The sequence below is a fragment of the Panthera onca genome, chromosome E1 (assembly GCF_046562875.1).
Source record: "Panthera onca isolate mPanOnc1 chromosome E1, mPanOnc1 haplotype 2, whole genome shotgun sequence".
NCBI lineage: Eukaryota > Metazoa > Chordata > Mammalia > Carnivora > Felidae > Panthera > Panthera onca.
The window spans coordinates 26,240,706-26,253,857 of record NC_138352.1 but is presented as its reverse complement, the minus strand read 5'-3'; the positions used below and the strand labels follow the sequence as shown (position 1 = coordinate 26,253,857).

At 48.1% G+C, this 13,152-nt stretch overlaps 1 protein-coding gene across 14 annotated transcripts in view; it reads left to right on the top strand.

The window, feature by feature from the left end:
* SPECC1 (sperm antigen with calponin homology and coiled-coil domains 1) overlaps nucleotides 1-13,152 on the top strand; it is a 283,584-nt gene that overhangs the window by 187,915 nt on the left and 82,517 nt on the right. For 13 of the 14 annotated variants that reach the window (XM_078437671.2, XM_078437667.2, XM_078437673.2 and 10 more), the window contains 3 exons: nucleotides 4,707-4,914; nucleotides 8,730-8,803; nucleotides 9,213-9,391. In XM_078437671.2, coding sequence (XP_078293797.2) covers nucleotides 4,707-4,914; nucleotides 8,730-8,803; nucleotides 9,213-9,391 — 461 coding nt within the window. Of the gene's footprint in view, nucleotides 1-2,880; nucleotides 3,028-4,706; nucleotides 4,915-8,729; nucleotides 8,804-9,212; nucleotides 9,392-13,152 lie in introns of those variants that run through there. The other variant, XM_078437680.2, reaches the window with a different exon arrangement.

Here is a 13,152-nt window from a genome sequence, read left to right as displayed (position 1 = left end):
GGAATATAGGAGAGAGGCTGTGATAATCGTATCAATATGCTAAAAAACAAAATTTAGAGGGAGGGGGGTGCCTGGGTGGCTCATTCGGTTAAACGTCCGACTTTGGCTCAGGTCGTGATCTCATAGTCCTTGAGTTCAAGCCCCACGTTGGGCTCTGTGCTGACAGCTCAGAGCCTGGAGCCTGCTTCCGAGTCTGTGTCTCCCTCTCTTTCTGCCCCTCCCCTGCTCGCACTCTGGCTCTCTCTCAAAGATAAATGTTAAAAAAAAATTTTTTAAACACATAAAAGCAAAATTTAGGGGCACCTGGGTGGCTCAGTCAATTGGCTAAGTGTCCAGTTTCGGCTCAGGTCATTATCTTGCGATTCCTGAGTTCAAGCCCCACATCAGGCCTGGAGCCCACTTGAGATCCTCTGTCCCCCTCTCACTCTGCCCCTCCCCTGCTTGCAAGTGTGCGCGCGCATGCGCCCTGTCAAAAATAAATAGACATTAAAAAAATTTTAAAATGTAAATGTTAAAAAAACAAAATTTATTATCGTATTTTAAAAATAACAGTTAATAGTTTAGTGCTCTATATGTGCTAGGTGCTCCTGGAGGCTTTAGATCATTTCATCTCATTTAATCATGTTTTTATGCTAGAAATACTGTCATTATCTAATGTTTTGCACTTGAAAAAACCAAGACAGAGAATGGCTAATGTTACTAGCTTACTGATGAATTGACGAAGGCCAGGATTCAATATTGGGTCTTTACTCCTCATCACTGATTTGTACTGCTTTCTGGTTCCGTGACCATAAAGAAGCGTTAGAAAAACATTTGAGGCAGACCAGAGGACTCAAACACACTGTAGTCTTAAGGCCAGAGCTTTCTTGGTTTGAAAAGAACAAGCTTTCAAGTCTCAATGAATTAGGAGAATTTTTATTTGATTAGAACACAATAGAAAAGTTCACAATGAAAACCTGAGTCACCAGAACACATCCTTTTGTTTGATTTAGAACTTGGATCTTGAGGGGAGTAGGAGGTAACCCGGGGAGGTGGTGGGGTGGGGACAGCAGGTTCTCGCCCGTCTGTCTCAGAGCCGCCCTGCCCGACCCTGCATCCTGGGTCCCGGAAGGGTGGGAAGCTGCACCTTGGTTGTGAATCCCAAGAGGTCCTTGCTGCCATCTGCCCTCTGGCGGTTGTCAGAGCTTGAAGCACTGGCTCTCAACAGCCCTCTCCAGGAAGGACTGTGGCTCCCACTCCCTCCCATGGGAAACTCATTTGAATCTGTTTGTAATCCAATTCTTCACGCCCATTTCTGGAGAAAGCTGATTTTTGAAGATGAGAGGTCATCTGTGGAATGCATGAGGTGATTTCTCGAGACCTTGGAGGGGCGCCTGGGTGGCTCAGTCGGTTCAGCATCCACCTCTTGACTTCGGCTCAGGTCATGATCTCACAGTTCGTGAGTTCAGGCCCCACATCGGGCTCTGTGCTGACAGTGGGGAGCCTGCTTGGGATTCTCTCCCTCCCTTCCTCTTGCCATGCTCTCTGTCTCTCTCTCAAATGAGTAAACATTAAAAAAAAAAAAAAAAGAAGGGGAGACAGTAAAAATCACGTTGCTGGTTGTCGGATAGAGCAGTTATTGAACTGGAGAAGCTGTACTCTAAAGGACCGGCCGGCAGGAGGGCAGCCTAGAACTCTAAGGGTCATGGAAGTACCAGGTGTTGGCCCTAGATACCTGATAAATTGTGTTGTTCTTTTTAATTAGCTTGGCTTCGCCCTCTCTCCATCTGTGAATCTGTAAAATGAACATAATAACACCTGCCTGTTACTACTTAGCAAGCCCCTGCAGGAAGCCGTTGCGAAGCGACTTAAGGGCTTTGTCGTTGTTGCTTGTCTTAATGAAAGAGCTTTCCGGAATACATTGCTAAACTTGAGAGAACGACTCCCCGGTCAAGAAGGAGGAATGAGGTGTGTGATCTGAAACGGCATCCTGGCTTGCAGGTTTACTGGCCCCAGCGGCCCCCTCCCCACCGCCTCGCCTGCCATCCGGTGCTTGTGATCACGAGGGGCCAACGTGTAGGAAGTAAAGGCGGGTCGGGGCCTGTGGGAGGCCAGCAGCCTTGGCCACGTGTGGAGACCCTCCTCAGGGTGCATCCTTCAGTTTCACTCCTGACGCACAGTAGGTCCCACGCAAGTAACAGGCACGTTTCTAGACACCAGGTGAGCGGCCCTCAGCCTGAGAGTTCCTGGACACGGAGCCCAGCCCGCTGTGCGGAAAGCCACGGTCTTAGGATGCAGGGCTCATAGTGTGAGCTTCCTTCCTCTGCTGCTTTTCCAATGCTGTCGAAGCTCAACCTTCTCGTATCTAAAACGCCGTGCCCCTCTTCTACCTAAAGTCTTGTGTTTATTCTGGAGCTATCGGCGGATATAAGACTCGGTCTGTTTTGTGTGTTGTGGGCTTCCTGGACCTGTGTCATATTATCATCTAACGTCGCACACACGGAGGCATGAGGCAGTTATGAGAGATACAGTAACTTTTACTGAGTGCTTCCCATGTGTCAGGCAGGGCGATAAACTCTTTAAGTGCAGTATTTCATTTAATTGTTCAGATGAGGAAACGGAGGCAGGGAGATTACAGAACCCAGGGCTGGGGGCACCTGGGTGGCTCAGTCGTTTAAGCGTCCGACTTCAGCTCGGGTCGTGATCTCGAGGTTTGTAAGTTCGAGCCCCGTGTCAGGCTCTTTTCAGCACAGACCCTGGAGCCTGTTTCGGATTCTGTCTCCCTCCCTCCCTGTGCATTCCCTGCTCACGCTCTGTCTCTCTCAAAAATAAACATTAAACAATATATATATATTTAAAAAAAAAAAGAAGAAGAAGAACCCTGGACTGACTTGGGCAGAATAGGGATTTCAGCTCCGGTAGTCTGGCTCCAGGCCAGCAATCTTGATGTACCACAGCAGCTACAATGATGTATTTTCTATTGCAGTATCCAGCCACACGCCTTTATAATTGAAACACAGGTTTCACAGAACAGAGCTCACCTTTGAGGTAGGCAGTGTACTGGTTCCCTCTGTATTCCCTCTCTCCCTCCCTCCCTCCCTCCTTTCTTTCTTTATTCCTTATCGCAACGTCCCAATTGAAAAACAGGTGCGATATTGCTGTCCAGTGTCTGTGTATTCATTCATCAGGTTTTCACTAGGTGCCTCCTGTGTGTTTGATGCTGTGCAGGTGCCAGGGATATGATGGTGAAGAAGGCAGACAGGGTCTCTGCCTGCCTAGAACTTACACCCAGAAGGGTTTTTTTTTTTTTTTTTTTATGCTTATTGATTTATTTTGAGAGAGAGAGAGCATGAGCTGGGGAGGGGCAGAGAGAGAGAGAGAGAGAGAGAGAGAGAGAGAGAGAGAGGGAGGGAGAGAATCCCAACAGGCTCAGCGCTGTCAGCACAGAGCCCAGCGTGGGGCTCGAACTCACAAACTGTGAGATCATGACCTGAGCCAAAATCAAGAGTCGGACACTTAACCGGCTGAGCCACCCAGGCACCCCTACAGCCAGAAGGTTTTACCCATTAAATGCAATGGTAAAAAAAAAAAATGTTACCGTAAATGGAGATGCCTCCAAATCTAGGAAGAAATCCATTAGGTACCAAGCTTATATTAATTGGTAAGTGAATAGCTATTTTGCAACATTATTTAAAGGACTATAGACAGACTATAGATAGACTATAGACCAAATACTGTGAAACATTTAAAGTAATGACAGCATTGTAGATATCAGTGTGGATACATGTCAAAAGCATGATTAAAAACAAGTTTTACGAAAGCGTAACAAGTCTATGACTTGTATACAAATTCTAAAGCAGAACTATGTACGTAGTACTATGTATGTATTATGGGCACATTCATATATAGTAAAAGTGAAAACCATTTCGGAACAAGTGCACGCCAATTTTAGGTTAATGCAAATTACTCTCTGGGGTGGGAGAGAAGGTTGGGGCTTCACTAAATCTTGCTAAAGTCAAAATATTTAGCAGACATGGCAAAACTTAACCATCGTTAAGTCCATTTGGGCGCATGGCTATCTCGTCACGTTGGGGGCTTTTCTGCGCATTCGAAATGTTTAATGATTAAGAACTGAAAAGGTGAGATGAATGCCTGTCCCGTGCCTCTTTTCTGTGTCTGGTGCACGTACGTGTTTGTGTTCTGTGCCTTCCGCTGGTGTTCTCCATCACATTAATGTCGTATTTCTCTAAAGAAACACCATGACCGCAAGTACTTTACGGCTGAAGGGATTTGGAGTTTGCGGGGGGTGGGAGGGTGGCGGGGATCAGGGGTGGGGGGCGGAATCAGTCAGGTCCTGGGGGCATTGTTCCCGGATCACCAGCAGAGGGCGCTGTGCCACAGCAGATGTGAGGAGGCCAGCTCTTGCGGTGCAATACCAGGGCCTCCCGGGGGAGCGCTGTTGCACCCAGCTGCAGGACAGAAGGGCCCTTGGGTACCTGCAGCTTTCCTTATGCCTGTAGGAAGGGACACAGCATCCACCATTTGGCCTTTTGCACACGTCACGTTTCTCTATATTTATAGCCTTGGCTGTTTCTGAGGCTAAGAATACAGGTGTCAGGTACCCCGCGTGCACAGAGCTTCCCTTGCTGTGCGTGGATGAGCCTGGGACTGATGTGCGAGGAACATTTTCCTGTTACGCTGACCGGGAAGCCTTCCTTTCGTTCTAGGTGGAAAAGGATTATTCTTACTTGAAGGAGATATGTGATCGTCAGGCAGAACAGCTGAGCAGAACCAGCCTCAAGCTGCAGGAGAAAGCGTCAGAGAGCGATGCGGAGATTAAAGACATGAAGGAAACCATATTTGAACTGGAAGATCAGGTGGAACAGCATCGGGCTGTCAAGTTACATAACAACCAGCTCATCAGTGAGCTAGAAAGTGAGTGAAATCATGCCCTGGTCACAGGTAGGCCAGGAGCCAGCAGGGTGCTGGGGAGGGCCTGCAAGAATTATTTTTTGAAAAGTCTTCCTAGGGGTGCCTGGGTGGCTCAGTCAGTTAAGCGTCCGACTTCGGCTCAGGTCACGATCTCACGGTCCATGGGTTCGAGCCCCACGTCGGGCTCTGTGCTGACCGCTCAGAGCCTGGAGCCTGCTTCAGATTCCGTGTCTCCCACTCTCTCTGACCCTCCCCCGTTCACGCTCTGTCTCTCTCTGTCTCAAAAATAAAAATTAACATTAAAAAGAAAAAAGAAGTCTTCCTTGCGCATAGTCTACGGTCTCCTAGGAGGAGAAAGGCAGGATACTTAATGCCTTTAACTGGAAAACGGGTGGCATCAAAGAAACAATCATTGAACATCGAGCCAGCAGCGTGAGGTGACGGTGAAAAGGAGCAAATGCATTTTGGAGTGTCAGGTGTGCTGTGCGTGAGCCACACCACTGACCGCACTCGTCCGGCCTTGACAGAGCTTTGTCTTTTGGGCCTGATGGATAGGAAGATGGGTGACAGATGGTCAGATGGGTTTGAGCAGTGTGTGCTCTTGGGCTCGGGGAGAAAACAATTCTAGCGTGTGTCCCATTGAAGGTAGGATATCAAGTAACTTACAGATGTTGGTCACTTTGTTACTGAAGAGGCTCCAATATATGGCTTCTTTTTGGACTCATTGTTTGCTTTGACTAGGGAAAGACTTTAAAAGGGGTTAGTTAAACATTGCCTGCCTTGTCCAAATGAGCTTTATCAAAATGATCCCATCTAGTGGTTTGTTTTTTTTAAATTTTTTTATGTTTGTTTATTTTTGAGAGAGAGAGAAAGACAGAGTGTGAGTGGGAGAGGGACAGGGAGAGAGGGAGATACAGAATCTGAAGGAAGCTCCAGGCTCTGAGCTGTCAGCCCAGAGCCCGACGCGGGGCTCAAACCCACAGACCGCAAGATCATGACCTGAGCTGAAGTTGGATGCTGAACCCACTGAGCCACCCAGGCGCCCCCTAGTGTGTTTTGCTTTTGGAACACGAGAAAGTCACCAACCCGTATATGAGACTGGTTGTCTCATATAGTAAAGATGCTGAAGAAAAATCTGGGGTCCACGATGAAGCCGTAGAAAAGATGGAAAAGCGGCTAGATTTGCAGATTTGTGAGATGAATGTCTGGTTGAAAGAAAATGTAGTGGGCTGCATTGTTATGAAACCACAAACCAAATAAATTTACAGTCATGTTTCTCAGGGCCAGGAAAGTGTTAAACCCTTCTCAGCTGGTGCTGGTTGGCTCTCGAGGCTCAAAAGGCCACACACCATGAGAAAGGTAAAAACTTTGCAGGTGAGGCAGGTTTAGGAGGCGCAGAAGAATCTTTTTTTTTTTTTTTTTTTTTAAATTTTTTTCAACGTTTTTTATTTATTTTTGGGACAGAGAGACACAGAGCATGAACGGGGGAGGGGCAGAGAGAGAGGGAGACACAGAATCGGAAACAGGCTCCAGGCTCCGAGCCATCAGCCCAGAGCCTGACGCGGGGCTCGAACTCACGGACCGCGAGATCGTGACCTGGCTGAAGTCGGACGCTTAACCGACTGCGCCACCCAGGCGCCCCCAGAAGAATCTTTTTTTAAGTTTATTTATTTTGAGGACTGGGGAGCATGAGAGGAGGAGGGGCAAAGAGAGAGGGAGAATCCCCAGCAGGTTCTACACTGTCGGCACAGAGCCCGATGTGGGGTTTGAACCCACAAACCGTGAGATCATGACCTGAGCTGAAATCAAGAGTCAGACGCTGAACCGCCTGAATCACCCAGGCGCCCCAGAAGAATTTTTAAAATGCCTGCTGAGTGTTATACAGGAAAAGGATTCTGTGGATAAGCAGGTTTCCAGCATTGTTGGGATGGGCTTTTTTTTTTTTTTTTTTAGGGACATTGGCAAACAAACCTGTGTAACACAAGTAATGTCTCCTTTGCTAACAATGTCGTGACCAGAGGCTCGCAAGAACCTAACTCCGTATTCCCCATAGGACCAATAGTTTAGTATTCACTAATTCTGCATGCATGACAATTTTATATAACTGCCACAAATGAGGATTGACTGTATAGTCTACACTGTGATTGATTGGTTAGCACCCGAGTTCCATCCTTCATTGGATGTGCCATGCAGGACAGCTACAGAATGTTAGCATTCAGTGTCCACAGCATTCAGACCATTCTCAGTAGTCATGCTTGAGAATATGACCAAACCCTTCTACCCCTGTCCGTGTATATTTCCAAACACAGCACCATGCTTGACAAGCATAAAGTCAAAGAAGAGAAGTTTGGTTTTGTTTTGTTTTTGTGTTACATTGCCCTTGAGAGTTTGGTTGTGTGGTCCCCAAATCCTTAAAAGTCAGCACAGACCCACCAAGAAAGCCAGCATATAATTAATGTTCTGAGCAGATGTCAGGCCACTCCCTGGGGTTGGATCACAACATATCCAAGATTGAAAATAACACAGACTGTGTGTCTTTTGAGAAGCTTTTAAAAAAAATTTTTTTTTAATGTTTACCTATTTTTGAGAGAGAGAGAGAGAGAGAGAGAGAGAGAGAGCAGGCACATGAGTGGAGGAAGGGCAGAGAAAGAGGGAGACACAGAATCCGAAGCAGGCTCCAGGCTCTGAGCTGTCAACAGAGCCTGATGCAGGGCTCAAACTCACGAACTGTGAGATCATGACCTGAGCTGAAGTTGGACGCTTAACTGATTGAGCCACCCAGGCTCGCCTTGAGAAGCTTTTTAACCTCCTTCCAGCATATTAAGGTATTACTAAGATGTCTCTTCACTGGGAGACCCAGGGACACACAAATCCAGCCCAAGACCAGTCACTCCCCTCTATAAGTTCCTTGAGAGAAATGGACAAAAAATAGAAACAAAGTTAAGGAGCGTTTTCTTATTCTGTAGAATTGACCCCCAACCACAGATTCTGAGGCCCCCAGTGCTGCATTAGATTGTCCCATGTGGGCCCTGACCATGTGTTTATTCTTTTTGAAGCCTCTCTGGTAATTCTGACTCATATCCTTAATAGACATCTACTGCCCTGGAATGAATCACGAAGAACCGTTGAAGAATTTTAATTGGACACAATCAGACTTAAATTGAAATGAGTCCAGTAGCCATGTGGAAGAATCAGAAACAGAGAGAGGAAAGGACTGAGGATGTTCTTAATTAGGGAGAGCGATCAGGTCACTTTTGAGCTGTTAAAATACACCCACCCCAGATCCTGTCTCCCCCCGGGCGTTCCCTTTCTATGGGTCAGAGCCTGGGGCTTTGAACCTGTGTGCTCTGGAGAGGCTTCCCAGGCGATTCGGAGGCTTAACTACGATTAAGAACCACGACCCTGGCAGCTGACCTAAAAGTCACTGGAGTAATAACCAGTCACATCCTCTGTTACACAAAAGCCATCGGTCTCACAGCTTTAGAGGACATTCAAGACGATAGTGTGCGACTGTCAGGGAGGCCGAGAGGGAGTGTAGTAAATGTGAGTGGCAGTTTACGTCTTCCCAGAGCGCTGCATGGGTTTACCACCTGTCGTCCGATGGTATAACCTAACGAAACACCGCTTATTTCCCAAACCATCCCGTTTTCTATGTCGGAAGATCCTCCTGTGTCTGGCTGCCGGTTATCGGGGTGCTAAGGATGCAATTTATAGCAGAATGGATGGATTTTAAATCTGGAGCTGCTCCCTTGCCACCTAGCTTATTTTCCCCCAAGAGCCTTGCACCTTTTCCAACTCTCTGACTTGTTCTTTTCCAGGCAATGTGATGAAGCTGGAGGAACAGAAGTCAGACCTGGAAAGGCAGCTGAAGACACTCACTAAGCAGATAAAGGTGAGGTGGGGCTACAGCCGGGGACGGGGGAGGGGCCTTCTCCATCATTTTACCGAGAGCGTCCCCGCCTTAGGTTTGGAAACCTTTGAAAAGCATCCCGATGACTCTCCTAGCCTGCGTTCCCGGAGTCCCTTCCCGTGGCACGGGCCCTGGTACCACCGATTAGCGTTGGCAGGGAACAAAATTAAAGCAGGCTTTCATTTGCAGGCTGGAGCACTCTGATCACACGAAGGTGTAAGTTCCCACCCGTGCTGGGCCTCTTCCCCGGTAGTGAGGCAGCATGAGAGCGGTGCTTGGTGCCGCCTGGCCAGTCTTCCTCGGTGGCTGACACGGGGGGGACCCTGGCGCCCCTGCCCACGTGCCGGGCCTGGCCGGCCGGTGACGCGGGCGTGGGTCCTGGCGTTTTCAGGAGGAGACCGAGGAGTGGAGGCGGTTCCAGGCGGACCTGCAGACCGCGGTGGTGGTGGCCAACGACATCAAGTGTGAGACGCAGCAGGAGCTACGCGCCGTGAAGCGGAGGTTGCTGGAGGAGGAGGAGAAGAACGCGAGGCTGCAGAAGGAGCTGGGGGACATGCAGGGCCACGGCAGGTTGGTCACGATGGAGCCACGCGTTTGTGAGTCTGGCGGGCACCCGCGCAGTGCTTGGCTGCTCACTTAATCGCCGTGCATGAGCCTTCGCCGTCTGGAGACGTGGCGCTTTGATGTCTCTCTGCGCAAAATCTTTATTCCTTTCCTAAGCTCGCTCCCCCACGGCCGCCACCACGACACAGCCTAGGAACGGTTCATCCGGGGTCCCGTGGCTGCCCATTCTCTGGCCCAAGGCGGTGAGAAGACTCTTGGCTCGCATACGTACGAAAGCTCTAGCCACGTGTCCTCCTACCTTTAAAGACTAGAAAGATGTCTGGGATGCTCCTTAAATCCCAGCGCTGGTTAGCGCCCGGCAGTGCCCACTTCAGCGAGCCGTGGCAACACCTTGCGTGGGAAAGGCTGGACTCACTCCCCGGGGGAATTGCCACCAGATAAGGGACTCATTCCTCACGGCCCAGTGACATGCTTCTCCCTTGGCAATGCCTGTGGCCTGCCTCCAAAAGCCCTTGAAATAACCCTCTTTAAGAGAAAGGATGAGCACGGCAAACTCAACATCTGGCAGATAGGTGACTCTCCTTTTCCGTTCCGAGGGAGGGAAATCACATGGTGTAACGCCCCAGAGAGCTCTTCTTTTTTAAAAAAAATTTTTTTAATTTGTATTTATTATTGAGAGACCGAGACAGAATGCAAGTGGGTTAGGGGCAGAGAGAGAGAGGGAGACAGACAGAACGCGTGGGCGCATGAGCCAGGGAGGGGCAGAGAGAGAGGGAGACAGAATCCGAAGCAGGCTCCAGGCTCCGAGCTGTCGGCACAGAGCCCAATGCGGGGCTCGAACGCATGAACTCTGAGATCATGACCTGAGCCGAGGCCGGACGCCCAACCGACTGAGCCACCCAGGTGCCCCCCCAGAAAGCTCTTCTTAAGCGGGATGTTTCAGAGGAAGGTACTCCTAAAGTGAGCTCAAAGTTAATTATCATTTAAAATTGAAATGGTTTAAAAAAAATTTTTTTTTAACCTTTATTTATTTTTGAGACAGAGAGAGACAGAGCATGAATGGGGGAGGGGCAGAGAGAGAGGGAGACACAGAATCGGAAGCAGGCTCCAGGCTCTGAGCCGTCAGCCCAGAGCCCGACGGGGCTCAAACTCACGGACCGCGAGATTGTGACCTGAGCTGAAGTCGGACACTTAACTGACTGAGCCACCCAGGCGCCCCATGAAATGGTTTACAAACGAGATTACAAAACAGTACTTTAGGCTTTAACTAATGCAGTGTCCCCCTCCCCCAGTCAGGAGTAAATGTCCCTAACTTTGGGATTCGTGGATATTAGGAAGTTATTTGGAATTTTGAGATGCCTTTGAAATATGAAATGTAGCATTTTAAAATCAGAGTTAGTGGGTCCTGAATACTACTTGGTACAGTTTGCTTTTCTTACATGTTTTCCAGGATCTGAAGGGTTTGTTCCCTGGCTAGATTCTGAGCCTTTGGTCCTGATGTATTATCGTGAATTTCATAACATGGGAAAAAGTAGATTTCTTATGAGAACTCTGTTTCGATTCTCTCCCCAGATCTGCTTTAGTCTCCCTCCTTCCTTTGTTGATGACTTTTACATAAAACAGGCCATAGAGAAGGATTCAGGTACAACATTTGTAGCTTGTTCTGTGATTCACGCTTGAAAATCAAGGTGATTATTTTATAGTCACACCTATACCCTGTGGCCGCCAGGGCGTGTGAATTTTACTTTGAGGAAGGATAGGAAGACTAGACTTGATAGTGTTGACATGACCACGAGGTCCCCTAGTCTGCTTTTGTGCTTCTGTTTATTTGTCCTTTTGTCTTGCTTTCATAATGTGTGTCTTTGGAAGAGGAACCTGATCATAACTTGCATTGCTTCATCCATACATTATCTTAAAAGTAAAGGATAAGAGACAAGTCCTGAGTTTATATAGTGGCCCTGAATAAGTTATTATGTGGGCTGTTGTATTTCTTACATAGATTCTGAGACACAGGCCAGATTGTACAACTTGAACTCTGATACCGTAAGAAATCTTCGCATGCGTCTTGACTCTTTAGGATCCATATACAATATCCTACATCTTCAAACTTCGGGTCACTTTTTTTTTTTTTTTATAGACACTGTACGTATCTCTTTTGATTTTCTAGTGATTTACAAACCTCCCACCCAGATCTAGCAGTTTAATCCCCTATCACAAAACATTTCAGAAGTGTAGAGCTGGCACCATCCCAGAACGTGGCAGATTACTGAAACCCTGCAGGCATCAGTGTGTGTCTCGCCCGTCGTCGTGTCGGGCAGGGCTTCAGACAGTGGCGGGTGCTGCTTTCTTGATCCAGTTCTGCTGACGGGCTCTTCCAAAGAGTCGACTCTTTGAAAGGTACTCGCCAATGGCCCAGCCACTTCCTGAACCTCCCCCACGAGCAAGACTTGAAACTGACTCACACCCTCAAAGGTCCTGAAGCAACGTAGTGTTTCCGTCTTGGCTGAATGGGTTCTTGACTGAAACCCAATTTGACTTGGCCAGTCACCTAGCGAGAACTCGAAAGTCATTCTTGGTTCAGGCACAGCCAACGAACTTGCAGAAAATTCTCTGATGAGGTCCTCCAAGTACAACTGAGAGAAGGTAAGAGCATCGGAAGAGCGCCTCTGTCCTACTATGGGATTAACTGAATCACATTCTCATTTTGCATTAATAGGCATTTGAAGGGATATAATGACGCTGGTAGGTGAGCAAAGGAAGTGCCTGGGTGTGAATACAAGTTAGCCTTTATTAAATCAGAACATTATTTAACCCAGTATTTTCCATCATTCTGAAAACTAGCTCATTAGCAGTCTTTGGTCCTGTTACGTTTTCGAAGGCATCTTGATTTTGGAGTCCGAGTAAACCGATGTGAAGATAGGTAGGTACGAGGCTCCAGTCTTGTCTTTGCCACTAACTTGGCACGGTTTCCTTCCCGGACCGAGCTCCTCTGTCCCTCAAAGCAGGAGATAAGAGTGGCTCGTGATTTAAGGCCCCTGTGTTCTCTGAGACCAGTTGGGCAGCTGGCCCTCCCCTGATGGGAGGGTCAGGAACTCACGTGCCAACAGTGAGCGCCCTCTGCCCAATGAACCTCCCAGACACAGTGGCATCTCCACATTTTAGCTGGGCTGTGGACCTCCCTTTTCTCTAACAGAAATTTGAACACGCCAATGTAGTTCTTCTTTTTTCTCTTAACTTTATTTATTTATTTATTTTGTGAGAGACAGCACAAGTGGGAAGGGGCAGAGAGAGAGAGGGAGAGACAGAATCCCAAGCAGGCTCCATGCTGCCAGGGCAGAGCCCGACATGGGACTCGAACCCACGAACCATGAGATCATGACCTGAGCTGAAGTCAAGAGCCGGACGCTTAACTGACTGAGCCACCCAGGCGTCTCTGTACAAGCCAGGGTAGTTCTTAGTGGCCTGGAAGTGATCTGTTCTGCCGGACATTGGTAAATTAATGGATGAAAGGATAATAACTTGTTCAACTCTGGCTTCTTTCAGCTTTGAGTCATTAAGAGCAAGACGTTAAAATTAAAACTTTCATCGAAATTAAAACATCACACCTTTTTCTGGAAATGTCAAGACCTGGGGCCTGACCTTCAGATACAGAGAACGCACACGCAGCCCCACATAGTGACTTGATGGGCCACACGCAACCTTTCTAATGAAGGGACACTGTTGAGCAATGAGGGACCCAGGCTTCTCCAACGGTAACAGGGAAAGAC